The sequence below is a fragment of the Ochotona curzoniae genome, unplaced genomic scaffold, assembly GCF_017591425.1.
Source record: "Ochotona curzoniae isolate NIBS_2020 unplaced genomic scaffold, NIBS_Ocur_1.0 scaffold_2453, whole genome shotgun sequence".
Taxonomy (NCBI): Eukaryota; Metazoa; Chordata; class Mammalia; order Lagomorpha; family Ochotonidae; genus Ochotona; species Ochotona curzoniae.
This window is the reverse complement of record NW_024467094.1, coordinates 29,492,050-29,514,723: the sequence shown is the minus strand read 5'-3', so window position 1 is coordinate 29,514,723 and position 22,674 is coordinate 29,492,050. Positions and strand designations below refer to the sequence as shown.

General features: G+C 56.0%; 1 protein-coding gene across 2 annotated transcripts; it reads right to left on the bottom strand.

The window, feature by feature from the left end:
* Positions 1–10,455: 10,455 nt before the first annotated feature.
* Positions 10,456–22,224, bottom strand: OSBPL7 (oxysterol binding protein like 7). Of its 2 annotated transcripts, none has more exons than XM_041001078.1 (22): positions 20,830–21,195; positions 20,578–20,703; positions 20,394–20,447; positions 19,503–19,616; positions 19,050–19,157; positions 18,841–18,958; positions 18,244–18,347; positions 17,947–18,039; positions 17,702–17,834; positions 17,519–17,613; positions 17,280–17,375; positions 16,590–16,727; positions 16,018–16,111; positions 15,240–15,487; positions 14,971–15,108; positions 13,740–13,803; positions 13,545–13,623; positions 12,262–12,406; positions 11,963–12,107; positions 11,751–11,877; positions 11,523–11,645; positions 10,456–11,425 (listed from the first exon to the last, which is right to left on the bottom strand). In XM_041001078.1, the coding sequence occupies exons 1-22, from the start codon at positions 20,902–20,904 to the stop codon at positions 11,317–11,319; spliced, it is 2,526 nt and encodes an 841-aa protein (XP_040857012.1). In that variant the 5' UTR covers positions 20,905–21,195; the 3' UTR covers positions 10,456–11,316. The 2 variants fall into 2 exon arrangements, 1 of the variants encoding a protein (XP_040857012.1); XR_005885931.1 differs by lacking the exon at positions 10,456–11,425 and adding an exon at positions 22,136–22,224 and having other exon boundaries at positions 11,556–11,645; positions 11,751–11,833; positions 20,830–20,983.
* Positions 22,225–22,674: the final 450 nt, after the last annotated feature.

The following is a 22,674-nucleotide window of genomic DNA, read 5'->3' as shown; positions in this document are numbered from 1 at the left end:
AAGAACATCCTCACACACACCTAACAAAATAATTTCTCTCTAAAAGGCTGTGGTTGATTTATTTTCATTTTTATTTTATTTAATTTGAAAGGCAGAGAAGTCGAGAGAGACAGAGCCTCCGTCTGTCAGTTCATTCCCCTAAATGCCCGTTGGGTCGGGAACTTCATGTGGGTCTCCAATGAGGCGGCAAGAACCCAAGTTCTGGGGCTGACACCTGCTGCCTCTCAGGGGCCATCAGGAATTAGAGAGTATGGAGCAGCCAGGACTTGAACTTGAATTCAATGTAGAATGCAGGTTCCCAGTGGCAGCTTAAGTCTCCCAAGCCTCATCTCTTCACTGATACATACGGGCTGCTTACATGTAATGTGACTGTCCCTTCCTCCTCTTTTTCAGGAAGATGTTGGGATTTTTTTTTTTTTTTCCTTAAACATCCCCCAGTGAAACCATCGGGCACTGGAGAATGTCTTTTTTGGGGGAGTTAGAAAATTAAAACTTTAATTTAGTTAATAGACACCAGCCATTTACATAGTATATTTCAGGGGGTGGGTCCTGGGCGCAGCAGTTAGGGTGCTGCCCCGTATGCCCGCATCCTGTCCTGGCTGCTGAGCAGTGTTCCAGTCCCAGCTGCTCTCCAGGTTCTAGCTGTCTGCTGGTGTGCAACTAGCATGCAACAAATGACTCAGGGACTTGTGCCCCTTTTATGGTGGGCCCAGATTAAATTCCCAGTTCCAGACTTCAGCTTGGGCCAACCCTGGCTGTTGAAGGCTACTGTGCCAGGCCCAGATCTCACTCGTTTAAATAAAAATGAATGGGTCCAGTGTGATAGCCTAGCGGCTAAAGTCCTCGCCTTGCATGTGCTGAGATCCTGTATGGGTACTGGTTTGAATCCCAACTACTCCACTTCCCATCCAGCTCCCTGCTTGTGGCCTGGGAAAGCAGCCGAGGACGGCCCAAAGCCTTGGGTTCCTGCACCCACATGGGAGACCTGGAGGAGGTTCCTGGCTCCTGGCTTCAGATTGGCACAGCTCCAGCTGATGCGCTCACTTGGGGAGCGAACCATCGGACAGAAGCTCTTCCTCTCTGTCTCTGCCTTTCCAATAATTAAAAAAAAAAAAAAAGAAAGAAAGAAAGAAAGAAAGAAGAAAAGAAAAGAAAGGAAAAAATGAGATCTTTGTTTCTTTTGTTTTCTCTGTTTTTTTCTATTTCCAAATTCACAAATGGCCTCTGTTAACTGCATTGCTTCCTTTGCTCTGTTTTGGGTTTATTCTGGTTAGATTATTGATTTAAGACTTGTCTTCTACAAAAATGCGCGGAGTACTGTCCGTTTCTCCCTCAGCACTGCCTCCTCCGTGATTCAGCAATGTCATCTCGGCGGATTGCAGCGTTCACACAGCACAGCTTCAAGAAAAGCATCCTGAAATGTCTCTTCCGACGTATGGATTATTTCCAAGTGTATTGTTCAGTTTTCAAGTTTTGGAGATTTTCCTGTGATTGGTTTCTAGTTTGTGTGCTTAGAGAGCACGTTCTAGACAATTTCAATTCTTTCAGAATTGTTGAGTCGGGTTTATGGCTCAGGATGTGGTCTGTCTTTGCATATGTCTTGTGGGTACTTGACAATGATGTGCATTCTACCGATGTCAAGTGTGGTATTCTACGGATGTTACCAGCTCCTTCCACGGTATGAATTCCGTCTGCACGCTTGCTCTGTTCTGCCTAGTTGTCGTGTCAGTTGATTCGTTAGATGTGTGGTTTTATTTAAGTTACGTGAGCTTTGGATGCACGTGTTTTGTGAGTTCTTGCTTTGTGTTGGGGTCAGTATGGCTTCTCGATAGACGGAGCCTAGCATCATAGTTGGTTTGCTCATTAACTGTGAAGTTTACTATCTGGTATTAATATCCCCACTCTTGGTTTTTTAGATTAACATTTATTGACATGTCCTTTTCATCCTTTTATTTCAACTTATCCGTATCATTTTATTTTTAGTGAGTTTCTTATAGGTGGCCTGTGGTCAGGTCATATTTCTCCATCCACAATGCCAATTTCTTTTAATTAATATGTTTAGGGCCCGGTGAGGTAGGCTAGAGGCTAAAGTTCTTGCCTTGCATGCCCAGGATCCCATAAGGGCACCAGTTCATGTCCCAGCTGCTCTACTTCCATTCAGCTCCCTGCTTGTGGCCTGGGAAAGCAGTCGAGGACGGCCTAAGGCTTTGGAACCCTGCATCTATGTGGGAGACCTGGAGGAAGTTCCTGGCTCCTGGCCTCAGATCGGTGCAGCGCTGGCCGTTGCAGGAGACCGGGAGGAGGCTCCTGGCTCCTGGCTCTGGATTGGCTCAGCTCCAGCCATTGGGATCACTTGGGGAGTGAACCATCAGACTAAGATCTTCCTCTCTGTATATCTGCCTTTCTAATTAAAAATAAATAAATCTTTAAATAAGTAAGTCTTTTAAAAATAATAAGACCCTTGATTGAATTTTGAGTGATAGGGGCGGGGCCAGAATGTGGGTGTGGAGGGCAAGAAACAGGATGGAAAAAGTATAGTGAAATTCCACAAGTACCCACAGGAGGGCACCCTATCTTCCTCATCAAAACCCACTTAATGGAGCAGGAGCCTCAAGAAACTTGCTGGTTTTTACAGTGTTTGTACGTCCTTACCAAAGACGCCATGGTCGGAAGGAGGCCAAGGGGCAGGCCGGTGGGGTGGTAGCAAAGACACCAGCAAAGATGGCCACATCCCACACTGGAGACCCTGCTCCCCGGCTTCCTAACCAGCGTCCTGCTCATGTGCAGCCTGGGGAGCAGCAGGGGATACAGCAAGCAACTGAATTCCTGCTGCCTGGGCGGGAGACGCAGCTGGCTTCTGGCTCCTGGTTTTGGCTTGGCCCAACCTTGACTGTTGGTGGTGCTTGGAAAGTGAAACAGAATAAGGCACACACATACATTCACACAACTACACACACACACATATCCTTTCAATAAAGAAAGCTTTAAAATAACAAGAGTGGGCCTAGCATGGTAGCCTAGTGGCTAAAAAATCCTCATTTTGCATGCCAGGATCCCATATGGATGCCAGTTCTGATCCTGGTGGCTCCACTTCCCATCCAGCTCCCTGCTTGTGGCCTGGGAAAGCAGTCGAGGACAGGGACCCTGCACCTGTTTGGGAGACTTGGAAGAAGCTCCAGGTTGAAGCTAGGAAACAAGGACTGAGTCTCGGGGTCCTGTGTGTGTAGGTGGCAGGGACCCAACGCTTGAACCGTCACCTGCTGTCTCGCAGGGTGCATATGACCAGCAAGCCGGGACAGGAGGAGGATCTGGGAGGGGACCCAGGCACATGACCATGGCCTGCTGGCATCCTGAGCAGTGCCTTCACCAGTGAGCCAGACACCCAGGAAATCCCACTGCCCAGGTTACAAAGGAAGAAGGCAGTTGAAAGAAATTCAGGAACGCAATGTGGCCAGAATCAGTTAGCAGCAGGCTAAGGGCCTGGACCTCACTTTAAAAAAAATTCTGTTTTCTTAAAACCTTCAAAAGCTTTGTATGGTATCTTAGAGATGCAAATTAGGTTACCACGAGGTTGTTGATTTTGCTCTGCCGTGACGATGGAAACGGTGGGACATGAGCACGCAGCGCTCTTGCTGCCACCTCTGGGCTCTTAGCTGCTCTCCTGAAACGAGCCTGTCCTTCTCAGCTGAGCAAGGACTGCGCCCCTGGCATCCCAGAGCAGGAATGGACAAGTTCACCAAAAACAAAAGAAACTGAAGAAAGACCAGAGAATCGTGGTTTTTTGTTTTTTTTTTTTTTCAGCATCCGCTTGCCATATGCTCCAGCGCTCTCACTCCTGAGCGTTTACCGCAGATAAGTGAGCACTTAGCTCCCACGAAAGGCCGTACACACATGTTCACAGCAGCGTTCTTTAGAATAGCTCCCGGCTGGAAAAGCCCAACTGGCCCTGGGCGGCTGAGTGGGTAAACAGACTGACTCATCTGTGCTGCGGAGTACTACTCGGCAGTAAAAAGGAGTGGCTGTTAGGACCTTCAACGCCCCGGGTGAATCTCAGGACATCACATCAGGAGGACAAGGCCAAGCTCAGAAGTCCCCAGGATGTCAGGATGGAGGACTTCCCGGTGGGGTGGGGGATTCCTTTAACTGACCCTATAGGAGATGGTTTTCTACTCCTTAGCTGGGAAATTTGTGCCAGGAAGGGGACTTGTGGAGCCAGCCTGCACAGCTCACGTAGGTGTCATGGCAGGAGGCCTCCTCGCTCCTCTGCAGCCCATCTCTCCCACCTCCTCTCCAGGAAGCAGGCAGATTTCCCATCCTGGGCGCTGCCTGTAGGCTGCTTGCAATACGTCGCCTCTTAGAGGGATGGTCTGTCTCCCATCCCAGCTTGCTAGGGCTGGGTCATCCTTAGTTCATACCACTCACAGCCTCAGGCCTGCAGCTGCTGTGGACACTGAGCCCAAGATTAAACACACACACACACACACAGCAAGAACGAGAGACCTTTCATCTGGCGATTCACTGCCCAAATGTCCACAATGACCAGGACTGGTCCTTGCTGAAATCAGGAACCCAGAGCCCAATCTGGATCTCCCACGCCTGAGTTATCAGCTGCTACCACTCAGGGGACATATCAGCAGGGAGCTGGAGTCAGAAGTTGAGTAAAGTCTTACATCCAGGTACTACGATACGAGCACACCTTAAACAGTGTCCTAACCACTGCCTCCATCTCCACTCCTCCTCAGAAGTCCAGACTCAGAACTAAGAACTAACTCAGACCCCCTCAAAAGCCCAGGGGCCTCAGGAGAACTGATCCAGTACTGGAGAACCAGAGGTCAGGACTTCTTAGAAAACAGTACCAGGGAGGCAAAGGGACACTGGTGACCACAGAAGCTTTTACTTGGAAGCTTCCAGTCACGGGGAGCCGCTGAGTGCATGAGCCGCGACCCCAAGACCTGCAGACCCCAGGGCGGTGTGTTCCGCTGTCCATGGTGCTGGCAGGGTGGGGGAGGGTGTGGTGCTGCAAGGCCTTTCACAGCCAAGGAAACCCAGAGGGGGCTTCCAAGGTCGCCTGGCTCAGACATCAGTCACCTAAAGGTGCTCCCTATCAGAGTGCTGTGAAGTCAGCCCACCAGGCTTCTCCCTCCTTGACCTCAGCAGACCTTCAGAGCCTCCCGAGGCAGGCAGGGACCTGAGACGCACGCCTTCAGGAATGCTGACAGGTGGGGACCTTGATATGCTTTAGAGCAAAAATGGGAGTCCAGGCAGACAGCAGCCCTCCATGACTGCTCCCTCCCATCTCTTTCCCTTTGCCCCACACCCCTTTGGCCAGCTCCTGCCCCTGTTCTTGCACCCCCAGTTAACGGAGTCTTTGTTTTTTTCTCACCCCTCCTCAAGAAACCACAGAGGAGACATGGAGGTGCTGGGTAGGGAACGGGGTAGCCTCCAACATTGGAGATCCCAGGTCTGCTCTCTGCAAGGTGGCTTACAGACTGGGGGTCAAGTTCAAGTTCAGCAACACCCCATGCAGGTGATGGGAAGGGGACCTGCATGTGCAGGTGGCCACGTACTCACTCCCAGGTCCCTGCAACTTTCCCCGCAGTGAGGATGAGTTGGAGCACAGCTGGAGGTACTGCCTACTCGAGCGTCCACTCCAAAGGGTGTGGGTGTCCAGGGGTCCCCTCTCATGTTCACCTTGAGACACCTCCTGTCGGTCCCAGAACTGGGGGAGTGGACCAGCGGACGGAAGGGCTCTCTGTCTGTCTGTCTCTGTCCGTGTGTATGTGTGTGTGTGTGTGTGCAACTTTGCCTTGGAAACAAAATAAACGTGAAAAAGGAATATTTTTGTTATGAAACTAAAGCACATCCACAACAAGACAAATGATGCAAAATACATCAAGACAACTACAATTTCCCTCCTGCCGATTCTACCCTTTTCCACAAAGTATAGGGCTTAGTGTGCAACCTTACACATCAATTTTATTTTTATTCTTGTTTTTTTAATATTTATTTTTATTTGAAAGGTAGTTACAGGGAGAAGACGATCTTACACCCCTGCTTCCTGCCCCAAATGATCACAATGGCTTGAGCTGGATGAGTCCAAAGCCAGGAGCCAGGAGCTTCCGCCTGGTCTCTCACATGAGTGCAAGGGGCCCAGACTCTTAAGCAATCCTCCACTGCTTTTTTAAGTCCATAAGCAAGGAGTTGGATTGGAAATGGAGCAGCCAGGCCATGAACCAGCACCCATACAGGATGCTCGTACTGTAGTTGGGAACTTAGCTTACTATGTTACACCACTGACTTCTTTAAGATATATATTTTTTAATTTGGAAAGACAGATATACAGAGAAAAGGAGATACAAAAAGAAAGATCTGTCTGCTGATTCACTCCCTAAGTAGCTGCAATGGCCAGAACTGAGCAGATCCGAAGCCAGGAGTTAGCAGCTTCTTCCAGGTCTCCGTGTGCGTGCAGGGTCCCAAGGCTTTGGGCCGTCCTCGACTGCTTTCCCAGGCCACAAGCAGGGAGCTGGATGGGCAGTGGGACCGCTGGGACACAAGTCAGCGCAGTATGGGATCCCGGTAGATGCAAGGGGCGGATTTAACCACTAGGCTCCACACATTATTCTTTATCTTTATAATACATACAGTCATTCATAGTTTTCTTCTTTTCCTGCTAAAAAGTGAATTTGGGGGCCTGCTGTGGTAACCGAGTGGGATACCTGGAAGAAGCTCCTGGTTCCCGACTTTGGATCGGTTCATCTCTGCCTGTTGAAGTCATCTGGGGACTGAACCAGCAGGTGGAATATCTTCTCTCTCTCCTTCCCTCTGTAAATCTGCCTTTCTGATGAAAACACATAAATCTTTTTAAAAATGGTGTTTTTTCTTTTTCTTTGAAAGGTATAGTTACAGAGAGAGAAAACAGAACACAGAGAGAGAGAGGGAAGATTTTCCACCTGCCGGTTCATTGTCCAAATGACCACAATGGCCAAGACTGGATCACATCAAAGCCAGAAACTTGGCCCTCCATCCTGACCTCCCTTCCCAGTGCAATGTGGCCCCCAAGCCAGCCCCTGCTGCTTTCCCAGCACCTCAGGAGTGAGCTGGGCGGGAAGTGGAGCAGCCACCATGGCTTTGCATAGGTGCTGTGATGTTGGATGCTGATTCACTCAGAACAGTCAGAACTGAGACGATCTGAAGCCAGGAGCCAGAAGCTTCTTTGGGGTATCCCATGTGGGTACAGGATTCCAGGGCCCAGGGCCATCCTCAACTGCTTTTCTGGGTCACAAGTGGAGAGCTGGATGGGAAATGGAGCAGCTGGGAAACGAACCGGTACCCACATGGGATCCCAGTACATGCAAGGTGAGGACTTTAGCCACTAGGCTACCATGCCAGGTCCACTCTGCAACTTTTAAAAGTACTTAGATCCCTGCCAAGTACAGGGGCGCCCGTGTCTGACTGCTATCTCCTAACTTTGGGCATTTGGAGAATGAACCAGGGGACCAAAGATCTCTCTATAGATCTTTGCCTTTCAAATAAAATGTTTAAGAAGCAGGGTCTGGGGCCCAGTGCAGTGGCCTAGTGGGTAAAGTCCTTGCCTTATACATGCTGGGATTCCATATGGGTGCTGGTTCTACCCCAGCAGCCCTGATTCCCATCCAGCTCCCTGCCTGTGGCCTGGGAAAGCAGTTGAGGACGGACCGAAGCCTTGGGACCCTGCACTGGCGTGGGAACTTGGAAGAAGCTTCAGGGAGCTCCTGGCTTCCGATCAGCTCAGCTCTGGTAGTTGCGATCACTTGGGGAGTGAACCAAGGAACAGAAGATCTTCATATCTCATTCTTTCTGTATACTTGCATTTCTGATTAAATAAATAAATAAATCTTAAAAAAAAAAATCTGACCAAGCCGCTCGCAGCTGCAGCCTTGTTTTTACAAACCACAGAGAGACAGCTGAGAGTTCATAATGAGGGCCACGTGCTGGGAAAGCTCTGCGCGTGTGCAGCCCTGCCCTCACAACCCCGCAGCCCCAGGTCCCAGCGACTTTCCCGCCCTCTCCGCGCAATCGCCGAGGCGCTGGATTCTCTGGTCCCCGAACTCCACCCCGTGGCCAACGGGCTGGTTGCAGCTGAGCGCGCCAGGCTGGGTACCTGGGGTTCCTGGAGACCCCAGCTGGCCAGCCCACCTAAGCCGGCAGGAATTCCCTACCACGTCGGCCCTTCCACCCCGGGTCGGTCCCAGAGTGTACGCCGAGGTCATGCCTCGGGTCCCTTCCTGCCCCCGCAGACTCCGTTTTCACCAGCCTGGGGCTTTCTGCCCTTCCCAAATGTCCCTGCCCATCTCAGGTGGATCCAGTGGACAGATTCTTGTCTATGTCCCTCTTTCTCTGTCGCCATGCCTATCAAAGACTTAAAAATGAATAAACTAGGAAAAAAGAAGGAGGAAGGAGGGAAACAAGACTTAAATAAAGTTATAACCCATAAATAAAATGAATTCTGTGCTGTAACCCTGACAAATAGAACTCCATTCAGACTAGAAAGGCTTCGGTTTTCTGAAGATCTAAAGTTCCCAGACAGTGTGGGCTGACACAGCCCTGGGCCGGTGCTGCCCGCTCTCCACCCGCAAGGAGACACACAGAAGAGCAGGTGCCACCTGCCTTGGAGGAAGTGTGCCTGGGGAAGGCACCAGTTCAGTGGGTGAGGGGCTGATCAGCCAAGAACCCAGAGACTCAGGGTGTGGTCTGGGAGGTTGTTAGATGGACGCGCTGCTTCTATTTGCAGATTCCGCACCCCTCCCACCCACCCTCCGCTCTGAGGGGGAAGACAAAGCAGCACCCTAGGCAGAGGGCCCAGGGCAGGACACCTCCTGTCTGATTCTGAGGGTGGCACTCTTCCCACCTCCCAGGCTGCCTACTTTTCCTCACTGGAAACTGCAAGCATAGACACAGGACTCGACTCGGAATCCCCACCTGGCATGTGATGGTCTCAGGCGCTGCAGAAACAGGGGGAATGTCTATGGAAACAGGGGCACCTCCCTTGTGTGCAGGTGTGTGTGGATTCCATCATGGAATGCTTATGCCCGGGCAGAGAGGGGACACCCTCCTGCAGCCTGTCCTGGGGACTCCTGGCTCTCCCTGACCTGTGAGTGTTCTCTGCATGTGCAGGATGGACACTGGTGACCTGCAGGATTGAGGGGCCCCACAGTCCGGAGCCTGGTGCTGGGGGCATTCTGTGGTGGTGCCACCCCTGCCCACGGGGCCCAGTTTAGGACTGAAAGGTGCTTTTTAGGGTACAGGCGCCCTCTTGTGAATGCTTGGAGAATATCAGTCCCTTGTCCAGGACCCAGCTGGTCAGTCTGACCCTCCTGCCGGTTCCTGTTCACTCCCCCTTCCAAGTTCTTCCCTGCAGCCCAACCCAACTCCTAGCCATCCTCCATTTGGAATCTGACTCCACAAGGCCCCGCTGCCCAGGGGCCTGGCACCATGAGCCACAGTGCCAGGAGTTCAGATTTGGTGTCTGATGCAGTTCCCTGCTAATACGCCTGGGAAGCAGTGGATGACGGCCCAAGTACTCGCATTCCTGCCACCCATGTGGGAAACCTGGAGCTCCTGGCCCCTGGCATCGGCCTGGCCCATCTGTACCAGTGAATGAAAGGTCTTCCTCCGCCTCTTCATCATTCTGCCTTTCAAATAACTAAATATGTTTTTAATTTTGCAGAAAATTGGATTAAAAGATAAATCTATTTTGGTGCAAAAATTTGAAATTCATGCACAATTTTTAAAATAGGTATAGTCCTTTTATACATGAATTTCTATGAGTTTTGTCCCCCAAATAAATGTATCTTTTAATTCTATTTTCCACAAACTGTTTGCAGCAGCCTCGAATTGGGTATTTTAAAGTCAGACATAGAGTCAGTCCTCTGTGGCTGAAGCCAGAAGTCTAAAGGAAGCCCTGTGCACGCCTCCTGCTGGCTTACATTGGCTCAGGCCCGACATGACAGCTCAGTCCTCGCCTTGCAAATGCCCGAATCCCATATGGGTGCCAGTTCATATCCTGGTAGCTCCACTTTCCATCCAGCCCCATGTCTGAAGCCTTGGAAAGCAGTGGAGGAGGGCCCAAAGCCTTGGGACCCTGCACCCACATAGGAGACCCAGAAGAAGCTCCTGGCTCCTGGCTTTGGATCAGCTCAGCTCTGGCCATTGCAGCCACTTGGGGAGTGAACCAGTGGACGGAAGATTTTTCTGCCTCTTTCTGTCTGCAAATTGCCTTTCCAATAAAAATAAATAAATCTAAAAAAAAAAAAAAAGCATTGGATCAGGGTCCATGCACCACGACCTTGTTAGAACTTGATTTCATTTGCAAAAGACCCTGTTTCTAGCCCAAGTCACACTGACAGGAGCCAGGACCGAGTCTGCTTGAGGGACGTCCATTGTAAGCACGCACATTTCCCAGACAGGTCACAGGCCGTGGTCTAGCACAGTCTTTATTCGAGCTTGGACTGTCACAGCAGTTCCCGGCGCCGCCCCTGGAGGCGGCCGTGAGCGAAGGCAAGGGGCAGCCCTGCTCGGTAAAGGGATCCTGCTTGCCAGCAAGCAGGTATGGGGCACACACGCTCTCCCACGCAGACACACTCACACCTGCTCATTTGCTCCCTGTTTGTCGCAGGGGTCTCGTGCATAGGGTATCGGCTGAGCTGAGACGCAGAGGAGCCACTTGCGGGGCAGGGCACAGGGGCGGAAAGCTGCAGGCGTTGTTCAGTTTGGGGCAAAGGGGATGTTGGGATAGGATGCAACAGGGGACTGGCCAGGGAGCAGCCACCAGTGGGGGAAAGAGAAAGCTTGGCCAGGGCAGGGCCAGGAGAACCGGCACTAGAGAGGACAGGGCGAGAGGCAAGGGCTATGTCCACTCTCATTAGTTAACTTGAACCTCATAGAACCCCAGGGCACAGAATGTCTGGGGGACATCAAAGGGGTCCCCTGTGTCCTAGGAAGGCACTGAAATGGGGAACAGCCCCTAGGAGCCTGGAAGTCTCCCCCTCAGCACCCCATGGGGGAGCGGGGATGGGGAGAGGGTGAAAGAGCTTGCATGCGGCTGCTGGGGGCAATGAGACAGGGGAAGCCGGGATGACGCTTCTCCCTGGGGCTGTGCCAGGCCGAGGCTGAGACGCCAGCCTTCTGGCCAGCAGAGGGGCCGCGGCAGCCAGGGCTGTCCTTGGATCTCAAGGGCAGTAAGATGGGGGGAGGCCAGCCTCACCCACGTGTCTGCAGCAGGACTGGGGGCAGGAGGAGTGAGGATGTGGAGCCTCCCCCCGTCCCCGGGGGCCAGGGCTACCAGAGCACGGCCCCATCCAGATTGCCGTAGCCCGGCTCGGCCCGCAGCTTCCAGTAGGTGTTGTTGGTCACCCACCACTCCTTGCCGCTGCTGTCCATCTGCCGCCTGCCGGGGAGAGGGCAGGGTGGCGTCAAGGGGAAGCTCCGAGCCAACTAGGTGCAGGAAGGGGGCGGAATGGGGAAGGGGTGGAGCAAGATGGCACCTGAAGAAGCGAGCCTGGTGGACAATGTTGTTCTCCTCCATTACTCGGCGCCGGTCCCGCTGCAGCTGTTCGATCCTTCTCTTCTGCGCCTCGGCGGCCTGGATGTTCCCCTCTTCCAAGTACCTGAGAGGCAGAAGGAGTCAGTAGGGCAGGGACCCCTGGAGGGGGAGGCACCTGCCTCACCGCCTCCCCAGCCTGGGGTGCACAGCCCTGCTGGGATGCGCTAACCTCTGGTCGGGCCGCAGCCGCGTGTCGGTGGAAGGCAGCGCCCGCTTCAGCTCCGCCGTCAGCTCATTCAGCTCCAAGGCAAACTGAGTGAAGCCGAAGTTTCGCTCATGGTTTGGGGGCATGGAGTCTAAGGGAAGGCAAGTGGCTGGGGCAGGTGGGCTGTCCACAGCTGCCCTCAGCCTCATCCCAGGCCTCCCGACCACTCTGCTTACTGGGTTTCCAGATGCACTGGCCACCAGGCGGGGGACCCCGGTAGAGCCCCTCGTGCCATTTGCCAAAGAGGCGGTGGAGGACGCGGCCGCTGCGGCTGAACACGGTGCCCTGCACCTCGTGCACATTGGAGCTCCAGTACTTGGCCTGGGGTGGGCAGGTGAGGCGGCGGTTTAGGGGGTTCCGCTGCCCTGCCCTGCGGTGGAGGGCTGAGGCGGGGTGGACCAGGCAGGGGCTCAGGAGGGGGGTTCCCCTGCCCTGCCCTGCCCTGCGGGGGCGGCCTGAGGCGGCTGGACTGCACCTTGCAGAAGGTGATCTTGCAGTGGCAGGAGCTGTCTTGGGTGTTGCGGATCAGCACCTCCCCGTAGTGCTCGATCCAGCGCTGGCCGCTCAGGATGTTGTGGATGCAGCATGTCACCTTGTTCCACTCAAAGTGGTCCCCAAACCTGAGAGGCGTGGGACACAGGAAGGAAGGGGTGAGGCAGGGAGTGTCTCGGTGACCCAGACAGGATGTGTGGGTGAGGAAGGCTGAGCTCCTGGGCTCCGTTCGGCAGGACAGGACTTGCCTCTTCACGTACAGCCCCCTGCACGAGGCAGTCATCGGCCATGCCCAAGTCCCCAACACCTCAGGAATGGGAGTAAAAATACAGACCAAGCTAGCGCTGTGGCACAGCTAGTGAAACCACCATATGGGTGCTGGTTTGAGCATCAGTTGCTCCACTTCCAATCCAGCTCCCTGTGAATGGGCCTGGGAAAGCAGCAGAAGATGGCTTGGGCCTCTGCACCCACATGGGTGGACCTAGAAGAAGCTCCAGGCTCCTGGGTTTGGCCTGAGCCCCCCAGTTGCTGCAACCACTTGGGGAATAAACCAATGGATAAAAGTCTCTCTCTCTGTTTTTTTTTCTCTCTACACCTGTCCTGAGTGCCAGAGACCACAGCAGGTGCATTCCCATTTGGCATCCTGTGGACTCGTCGCTGCTCAGGGTGACCCATTGCTCTAGTTTGATACACAAACAGACAAGGTTCTGCAGCACCCCATCCTCTGCTCCTACAGAACCCCGACTCTCACGGGGGACTGCTGACTCCAAGATCCCAGAGCTGACTTCTCAGTCTCAACAAGTTCTGTCCACTCTGGTCCCAGCCTCCACCTGTACAATGACTGCAGGGAGCACTTTTCTGATGTGGTTTGTGACCCATGCATCTGGAAATCGGTTTAAGTTTCTCTGTGCATGTGTGTGTGTGTAGCTACATGTGTCATGTGTGCACACCCATGTGTGAGTGTGTGTACATGTGTATACACATATGTGCATACATGTGCCACTTGTGTGTGCATCACTTCAGGGCTTCACATGCATTCTTAATGTGAGTCACAGCCCAAAAAGTACAAAGGCCGCTAGCTCAGAGGACCTTGACATGCCCCTCCTGCCTCATTGCTGAGACTTTTCGGCTTTCTTTTTCCCCCAAGTGCTGTAAATCCAGGTGTAAGAGGTCCAGTTGCAGTCAAAGTCACCACCTGCCCCCTCGGCCAGCCAGCTGTTCACACCTGTCCCCAGCCCCAGGGGATGCCCGGCTGCTGGCGCTCACCTGGGCAGGCTCACATGGACTGTCCCCACTGGCACAATCTCCAGGGATTTGCCCCAGAACTTGTTCTTCCACTTCATGTCTGCAGTGGGGGTTGAGGAAAGAGAAGGCTTGCAGAGACAAAGCCAGAGAACCTTCCAGGCCCTCCCCAGGTGCCCTTTACCCTGGACCCACCCTGCCCCACCTCTAGCCCCTCACCTTGCCAGAAGATAAAGTTCTCTGACTCCGCATGGCATGCCGAGATGGGGGGATGGTGGGAAACCTGGGTGAGCAAAGACTTTGGCTGCCCCCAAAGACCCTTATGCCACCCACCACCACCACCACCATGTTCCCCTGCACACCAGATCCATTAGCTCAAGCTCTCTCACCCCTGTTGTCCTTGGCCACCACCTGAATCTACCCTCCCTCCCCTCCTCCCTCTGGAGCCTCTGCTTCTCCAACAGCGATGCCCAGGGCCTCTATGCCTGAAACCCAGCCCTCCTCAGCATGCTCTACCCTCCCAAAGCTGATCGTCTCCTGGCAGCCCCTACACCAGCACCCCCACACCGGTCCCAGCCTTGTCTGTGCTTGGAACAGCTCTACTTCTGGAACCTGAACCCCCTGTGTCCCACCGCCTGCCCTCCAGGCTGCAGCCAAGCCATCAGGGCCCTGGACTCACCGACTCATGCTGGCTCCCCCTCCTTCCTACACACCCTCAGTCATTTCTCCCACTACTTGCCAGAAACACCAGCAGCAGCCTTCCGTGTGCACACCTTGCTCCGCACACACACACTTCCTGAATTCCCCCAGGAAGAAAGAGGCCCTGTAGACTCTCCCTCTGCAGCCACCTCCCTTATCCTCTCCTCATGGGAGTCGCTGGTGGACAGCTGGGTCCTGTCCACAGGCCAGCAGCTCCTCCCCTGTGTGTCCACAGCAGTCTCAGCAAGCTCCTAATGGCCTCCCACATCTCAGTCCACCACTGCCCTGCTTTGGTCCTCCTCACCAACCTTTGCTTTCAGGATTTACAACCAGAGACTCCAAACCCTCCTGCTCGCGGCCCATGAGGCTGTGTCTTGCTCTTCCAGCCTCGTTGCTTCCTATCCCTAACCCAAGGTAGCTATGCCTTCACCCTGGGCACCCCTCCGGCTCAGCTCAACCAATTCAGCTTCAGGACCTGGCTCAAGATCGCCGCCTTAGAGTCCACGTGTAAATGAGCTCCTGGCCTCATTTCTGACCTCAGAACCCCAGAAAGGATCTCCCGGGGACCCCACACCTTGACCAGAGCTCCTTTCAGCAAAACCGCCGACTCCCCACCCCAACCCCACCCCTTCGTGCCCAGAGGCCTGGCCCAAAAGTGACTGCCCCCACTGCTGTCTTACGCCCTGCCCCTCTGACCCCAGCGTCAGTCCCTGCCCAGCTACCCCCAGCACTCATCTCCCTGGACCCAGACCTGCTCGCTGATGAAGCGGAAGCCGCGATCTGGCCGCTCACACTCATAAGTCTCCCCGAGGACCGGATTGAAGGGCTTGCAGCCGGCTCGGTGGTACGTGGAGGAATAGGCTGACACCGCAAAGGCGGCGATGTATACCTGCCCAGAGCAGGGAAAGCAGGCACAGAGGTAAGCAGAAGGCAGGGGCGAGCGGACCAGGCAGGGGTGCCTCCGGGGAGACGGAGCTTCAACAGCTAGGCGCAGGGCTCCGGGGCAGCAGGGACAGTTACCATACGCTCGCAGGGGTCAGCAATGCGGCTGGCCTGGTCTAGCAGGTTGCTATACTCCAGCTCCTCGCAGAGCCTCTGCAGGGTGTTGAGCGGCTCATTGAGCTGCACCGGCATGGACACCTTGGACAAGTCTTTGCCGATGTTGTTGCGCAGAATGTTCCACAGGCTGACGTCAGCCCCTGGGCCGCTGGCGGCAGGCAGGCAGCGGCGGCGTGGGGGCCCCACGGGTCTCCCTGGAACACAGATCTCTGGGTGGGGGACACCCAACCACATCACTCTCCATGTAAACACAGGCATGTGCCCAGGGGCCCCTAACTTGTGTACCTGGTGATGATGTGGTTCTAACGTAGGACCAGCTCTCTAGGAATTTGGGTGGCAACAGGGCCAAGAACCACCCAGAGAGGACAGCTCCCACTTGCTAGCCCCGGAAGGTTTCCCTAAGTCTTCCCAGAGTCCAGTGCCAGGCCCTCGCCCCTTGCCCAGGCCCACTGCTGCTCCTGGAACATTCCCCAGCTCATGGCTTAAACTGTTCTCAGTTCTGAAGTCAGCACCAGTTTCCATGGGGATTGCCTTGGTTATGGGGCTTGGGATCTGCACCCCAGCCCACCCCTGCCCTGCATGCCCCCCTGCCCTGCATGCCCGTACCCCTGCCCTGCCTGGCCACCCCCTGCCCCACCTGCCCACACCTGCCCACCTGCCCACTCCCCTGCCCTGCCTGCATGCCTGCATGCTTCCCCTGCCCACCCCCTGCCCCACCTGCCCACCCCCTGCCTGGCACCTTTCTGACAGCGCTCGGCTCCCTGGAGATCCAGCACCTCCTCGGACAGGCTTGTGGTGACCTCGCTAGTACATGACTCTTCCTCCTCTGAGCCCTGGACCGGGACAGAGCATGAGCCGGGAAGACTGGGCCTGCCTGGGCAGCTGGGCAGTGCCCAGGGCCTGCCGACAACCTGCCCAACTAACTCTTTAGTGGGAAACAGAGGAGAAGATGTGGGGGCGGGGGCAGCCCTGAGTCCTAGACATGACCCAAGAGACAGCGGGTATCAGCGGTGTGCCTGTCTTTCAGGATGGGGCAGGGCCTGCCAGGCCTCCCACAAGGGGCTGCAGGGACTGCAAGATCCGGAGTCAGGAGAGAGGGGTTGGCAAAGTGTCGAAGTGCACATGGAGTGCCCAGCAGGTGCTGGGCCTGGAGACCCAGTGAAGGTTTCCAAGCCGGGCCACCAGCCCAATAGACTTGGACGTGTTCCTCCCGGGAAACAGCCAAGGTCGTGAGAAAGAGGAGGTGGGAGTAGGCTCCAGGCTCTGGTGTTCCCCGGGTCCCTCCACACTCATCAATTCCCTCACCCTCACCTCATTCTCAGAAGAGCTGGCGGACAGGAGGACTTCACAGGCATCGAAGAACTCTGCGTGGGAATCAGCGAGGGACAGGATGCTGCTCTGGGACAGCTGAGGGGTCAGCTCCCGACCCTTCATGTACAGAGCCTCTTGCTGCAGGGTTGGGGGGAGGCGGGAACCAGACAGGTGTCAGGCCCCAGGGCCAAGCCTGGAGTCGGAGCAGGGTGCCACCTATCGAACAGGTCCCCTAACTGCAAACTGCACCAGAGTCAGGGAGTGGGGAGGGAGGACCAGCCTGGGCCTGAAACAGCTGCTTACACTTCCTGGGCACTGCTGGACCCCTCAGGGCCCTCTCCCAGGGGTGACACGCCGCTTGGGAGGCAGGCACAGATGCGCCCCCCACTCCACAGATTGGGACCTGTGGAGCCGGGTCTCAGAGCTGACAGGTGGAGTCAGGGTCACACCCACTGGGGTCGGAGCTACTCCTGGCCAGCCCACCAATCAGATTCTTCCCATTCAGTTTTGTCACCGTGGGGCTGTGGGATACTAGCCTTAGAGGTCTGAATTCAACCCACCAAGTGCCCACCATGACATCAAATATGTCTGCTTGCCAATGTCTGGTGGCAGATGGTGGCGCCCAGAAGTGGGCCTCTGTGTGTGAACCATTTGCCCCAGACCCTGGTCCTCACATCCCCAGCTACTCACTTCCTCGGGGTTGAGGGAACTGAAGGAATCCGCTGTGGTGTCAGAGGAGACGGACAGTGAGTGGAGGCGCCTCTGGCCAGCTGGTGCCTCAGAAACCTGGAGCAATCGGGGGTGCCAGGAGGGTGAAGTCACCCTTACCCTGCTGCCTTCAGCTCCTTGGAGCCAGCCCTGCCTGCCCACCCCAGCCCAGGACCAGCAACCCTCCCTTCCCACCAGCCACATCCTCCCCCAAGCCTCACCCCCAGCCGTGACTGCTCTGAGCCCTGGTGCAGGTCCCTGAGTCGGTCACGTTCAGCGGTGAGGGCGGCCAGGACACTGCTGAGGGAGGTGTGCACTGTGGGAGGGGGAAGGGCAGGCCATCAGGGCCCTCCCTCCCTCCCACCTGCTCCTCACTGCCTCCCTCCCCTCAGGCTTGCACTCACCCTTCTGAGCCAGAGCCCAGAAACTACGCTGCAGGTGGGCGTAGTCGGGAGGTGGCAGCCCCCGAGGGCCTGCGGCATCCCGAGACTCCAAGTAGCGACACAGGTTGGGGACAGAGCCATGCAGACGACCAACCTGGTGTGGGGAGTAGGTCGGGGAATATGGGGAAGGGGAGGAAGTGAAGGGACTACCAGGTACCAACTGCCCCACCCCCATCCCACCCCCAGCTGACGGCACCCCACCTCACCCTCCCCATGGTGTCGTCCTTGGCGAAGCTCTGTGTGCACCACATGCGGCTGCTCCGTTTTCCCTTCTTGGGTCTCTCAGTGGTCCCAGAACCCTGGCAAAGGGGGGAGCCAAGTGGGGTTCTTATTCCCAGCGTCAGGCAGGGGCGGCACCCTCCTCCCAGACCAGGAGAGGCAGGTGAACCCCTGTGGAGGAGGGTGCAGAGCTCACCAGATGCACAGAGCCGGGACAGAGCCGTGGGCATGGAAAGGGAGCAGAGGAGGCATTGGGTGGGAACACAGGGCTGCAGCACCCTTACCTGGTGTGTGGGGATCACCGGGGCCGAGGGGATGCGGTGCAGGGACTCCAGGCTCTGAAGCAGTCTGTGCAGCTCCTGCAGCTTCCCTTGACAGGCTGAGAGCTCTGAGGGGGCCAGTGAACTGGGTGTTGTTCTCCTAACACCTGCCAGAGTCGACTCCCCGCCCATCCCAGATCTTCCTTCCACAGACTCCACCTCCAGCCCTGGTGACACTGACCCCACTCCCCACCTCCTGCTCACAGACCAGACGCACTTGCAGCCACCCTGCATGGCTTGCCCCTGGTTTCATGCCAGGCCCTGCAGCCCAGGCCCAGGCCAGGGCTGCCCTTATGCCTCCTCAGGCCATTGTCACGGTCCCTCTGCAGGAAGCCACCCCCGCAGCCCACTCCCCCTGGCACTGATCTCATGTCTCACCTCTGCTTTAGCCATCAGTGTCTTTGTCGCCATGAGTCCTGGCCCCATTCCCAAGGTGTTAGGCACCCCAGGGTGGGACCCAAGTGGACTTGACCATCTCAGAGGCAAAGACTCTCCCCTGCTCTTGCTGCTAGACCCACCAAAGGCACTCCCCAAAGAGGGGCTGTACCAGGCGCTCCTCACCATGAGAGCAGTGGTCTAGGCCATCATTGTCCCTCAGCCAGGAAGACACCTTCTCCCGAGGCTCTACCCCAGGCAGGGCTGCAGTACTACCCGCTGGCGGAAGCTGGGTGCCAGGAACCTGCAGGATGAATCAAGAGTCAGGAAGGTGAGTGCCTACACAGCTGTCACTGGAGTCACATCGCCTGTCCTTACCCCGGGGCCTATCTTACCTTCCGATGAGTGGTGCTGGGCAGGCCACGGGGCACATCCAGCCGCTGTGCCAGGCGGTGGGCACGCAACTGGGCCACCCAGCTCTGAAACAGGTCCTGGGATTTGATCTACAGAAGCCACGAAGGAGGGGGCTGTCTGAAGGGAAGGTCTGGTTTCCCAGAGAGCAAGCAGGCAGGGCTGGGTCCACTGACCAGCAGGGTCTCGCGTGAGAGGGCCTGGTCTGTGCAAAGCCATCTTGCAGGCAGGTGGGGCTCAGGTGTCTGAGCCCTCGGCTCTCTGCTTGTTCACGGAACAGCCCCTAGGGGTGGGTTTGCCCTTGGCTGTTTCACACAATGGGTGCTTTGTCCTTGTCAAATGCAAGGGCAGACCCTGAGCTCCGTGCACTCTCCACCCCTCACGGAGCTTCTGCTCAACTGAGGAGCCAACATGCCCTTGTCTCCCAAGGAGGTCACCTTGAGGTGGTAGATATTGTCTTCAGTGTCAAGGTCAACGCGCTGGGCCTTTTTGTTGATGGACATGACCGACAGCCGGACGTCAATGGAGCCATGGAGCTTCCCCTTAGTGATCTGAGCAGCAGGCAAGGACAAGGAGACTGGCTTTAGGGTCTCAGAGTCCCAGAGGGCTGGGCACAGGCTCACGGCAATGGCCAAGTTCCACTATCGGCTCTAACCTGTCAATCACCTCCTTAAGGACACAGCTCCCCACTATGTCCAGGCTCATTCTGGACTCTAGGGAGTCGCAAGGCCCAGTGTCCCCACCTTCAGGAACCGGAGGCTGTCCAGGCCTGCGGCTTCTTCCCAGCATGGGACAAAGACAACACAGAGTAAGGCCTCGTGTCTGGGGACCTTCTTTTGCACCAGGCATCGTCATGCGTGTCATCTCCCCTATAGGACAGCTGCCCTGGCCCTGGGTGATCCTTCTCTCCTCATCTCACAGATGAGGAACACTGGGGCCTGAGGAAGTACAATCACCCCCTCAGAAGCCTTGGGATGAGTTGATTCTAGGATCCCAAACACACACATCCCCTTGCACAGGCTCTTGTAATAGGTGTATATGGCCAACCCACATCCTTCTGCAGCCTTTGCTTTGGGTTACTGAGGTCACTTGCTACCATGGAAGCACCAGATCCACAGTTGCCACACCACAATGCTTACGGAACAACAACAAGAAAAAGTCTACGTGTGTTCAATATGGACTCACTATTTCCAGTCCTTGGTAGATCAAACCCACGTGGACCCACTTGAGATCCAGCCAAGAGTGGGTGTATCTGGGAGTCAGACCCTTCCCCCTGCAGATCCAGGGCCAGTCTCCCCCGCCAGACACCAGCCCAGACCCTGACTCACATCTTGCCGTGTAGTCGCATAGTGAAGGATCCCGTCTTCCAGCACGAAGTATCTCTGTGTGGTCCGCCCAGATTGCAGACAGGAAAGGGTGTGTGAGGGAAGGCACAGTCCACACACCCTCCCCTTGCCCCATCATGCCCACAGGGCCCATCACGGGACCTACCCTCGGCCTTGCCCACCCTACCTTGTGCCAGCCCTTCAGGGGCCACTTCCTTTTCTTGAGCAGCTGGCCCTCCTGCCTCTCAGGCCGGGTCCCCTCTGTCTCCAGCTTGTTGCGTGGTTCCTCCAGCACCTCCCACAGCTCTGAGGCCTGAGTCCAGAACAGAGGTGATGGTAACGAGGGAAAAAGGAACAGGGAGGGGGTGAGGAACTATGCTTGCCCCCTGCCCCTGAACCAGGAACCAGGCCACCTGTCACCCCTGAGTTACTCTCAGACCTGCTGGACACTGCAGGACTTCGAGGACTGAGCATTCTCAGTCAGGGATGGAGGGTCCCTCTCTTGAATGTCCATGTAGGAGGGACAGGCTATTCCTGGCTGTAGACACCGAGAAGGTGGAAGAGCAAAAGTGTCACCTGCTCATGAGGGGGTCCTTGGAGAGAGAGAGAGAGAAAGAGACTCCGTTAGCATAGACTCAGCTCTCAGCTTCCCTACCAGTGAGATTCCAGCTCGCCAACTACTTCTGCTCGCCAGCCAAGCCTTTCCAGTCTGTCCCGACAGCACCCAGGGTGCCCCTGCCTGTGCCCTCCTGGTATGGCCATGACAGCAAGAGCTCCCAGCCCTACCTTGGACACACCCTGGGGCTGTCTTGGGCAGATTCCCAGGGGTGAGTAGAAGGTGAAGCATGGGGATGGAGGGTGAGGCTCCACAGAAAGCCAGGGGCTCCATGCTCCAGCTGCCTCTAACGCCCTTTACCCCCAGCCCCGACCAACTGGCCTCCAGTTCCTAAGCTCCCTACCCTGTTTGGGGAAACTGAGGGCTCCGTGCCACCCCCTCCCAAACACACCCTTAGGATTCCAACCTTGAACTCTCAGTGTTCCCCAAAATCCCCCAGAACCTCACCATCCCTTTTCTATCACTGCCCATGAGAAGTGCCATGCCCTCCCCCACCACACACACACAGAGGGCAGAATGCAGGGACACGGGGCAGGAGGAAGGGTGGCCAAGAACACGCTGAGGACCGCCCAGGTCATGCAGCAGTGTCCATGTCCATAGGTGCCCTTGGCACTGGCCCTGGACATCGTGGCTCCACTGGGAGATCAATAATGCATGAAGCGGTATGTGTGTGTGTGTGTGAGAGAGAGAGAGAGAGAGAGAGTGCTGGGGGAAGGGACTGGAGGGGTGAGGCTAGCCCAAGGCTGAGGAATCAACTGAGCCAGCAAGTACCTGAGGAGCTGAGGCTGGGAGGGGGGGTGGAGGGAGGGTGAGGGAGGCGGGAAGGTCAGGGCTTAGGGGCCCAGGCTGCAGGAGGCTGATTCAGAGGGGGAACTCTGCCCTTATTTGCTCCTTGGAAGTTTCAAAACACCTCTGATCCGTGGGCATCTCTGTGTCCTGGTCCTGTGGGACCCTGGCTCCTGGCTGCTCGTGGGTGGAGGGGAAGGTGGAAGGTCTGGGCGAGTTGGGCGGGCGTCCTCTCTCCACCTCCATTCCCGCCCTTGTCTCCGGAGGAGCAGATTCCGAGCTCCAGGTGGGAGGAGCCCTCCCTCCCCAGGGGTATCGGTTGATGCCAGTGCAGCCCCCTTACCCTGGGGGCCACAGACGTTCGTGCTCCTTGGCCGCTCTGCCTCTGACTCACCGGCTCCCTTCTGGCCGAGCGGAGCAGTGGCAGCAGCTGCTGCAGGAACCAGGAAGGAAGGAGCCGTTGGAGCCTCCCCTCTCTCGCCGGATCTCCCCACCTTCCCCTCCCCTGTCCCTCCTCCTGCCAAGCTCCGGGTGGCGGCCGCTCAGCTCTGCCCCCCTGCTCCCCGGAGGACTCAGGGCCGAGCAGAGCCAGAGGGAAGCCAGCGGGGGTGGCGGGGGAGGCTGGGTAGGAGAGGCACAGTCCCTGGCTGGGCATGGTTCCAGATAGATCAGGGGTAGAGCTGGCCTCAAGCCAATAAGGGTAGAGGACTTATTCAGATGAGCATGGCCTTGATCCTGGTGCATTACCAGGGACAGCCATTTCCTTATTAACCCTCGCCTCTCGTTTCACATCTGAAAATAGACTGCAAAATCTGGAGTCAGGTATCAGGTTGACAGGGAAGGGACACATGGCCCTTCTAGGACACAAGGAAGTCTAGTACA

What these genes read in the sequence shown, in the direction of transcription:
- OSBPL7 (XM_041001078.1), bottom strand. Translation starts at nt 20,904, where the DNA reads ATGGACATTCAAGAGAGGGACCCTCCATCCCTGACTGAGAATGCTCAG. An exon ending in AGTCCTGCAGTGTCCAGCAG is followed by an intron (nt 20,704 to 20,829) that starts GTCTGAGAGTAA and finishes TTCTGGACTCAG; the next exon opens with GCCTCAGAGCTGTGGGAGGT. An exon ending in GAACTTTATCTTCTGGCAAG is followed by an intron (nt 13,624 to 13,739) that starts GTGAGGGGCTAG and finishes CCCCCACTGCAG; the next exon opens with ACATGAAGTGGAAGAACAAG.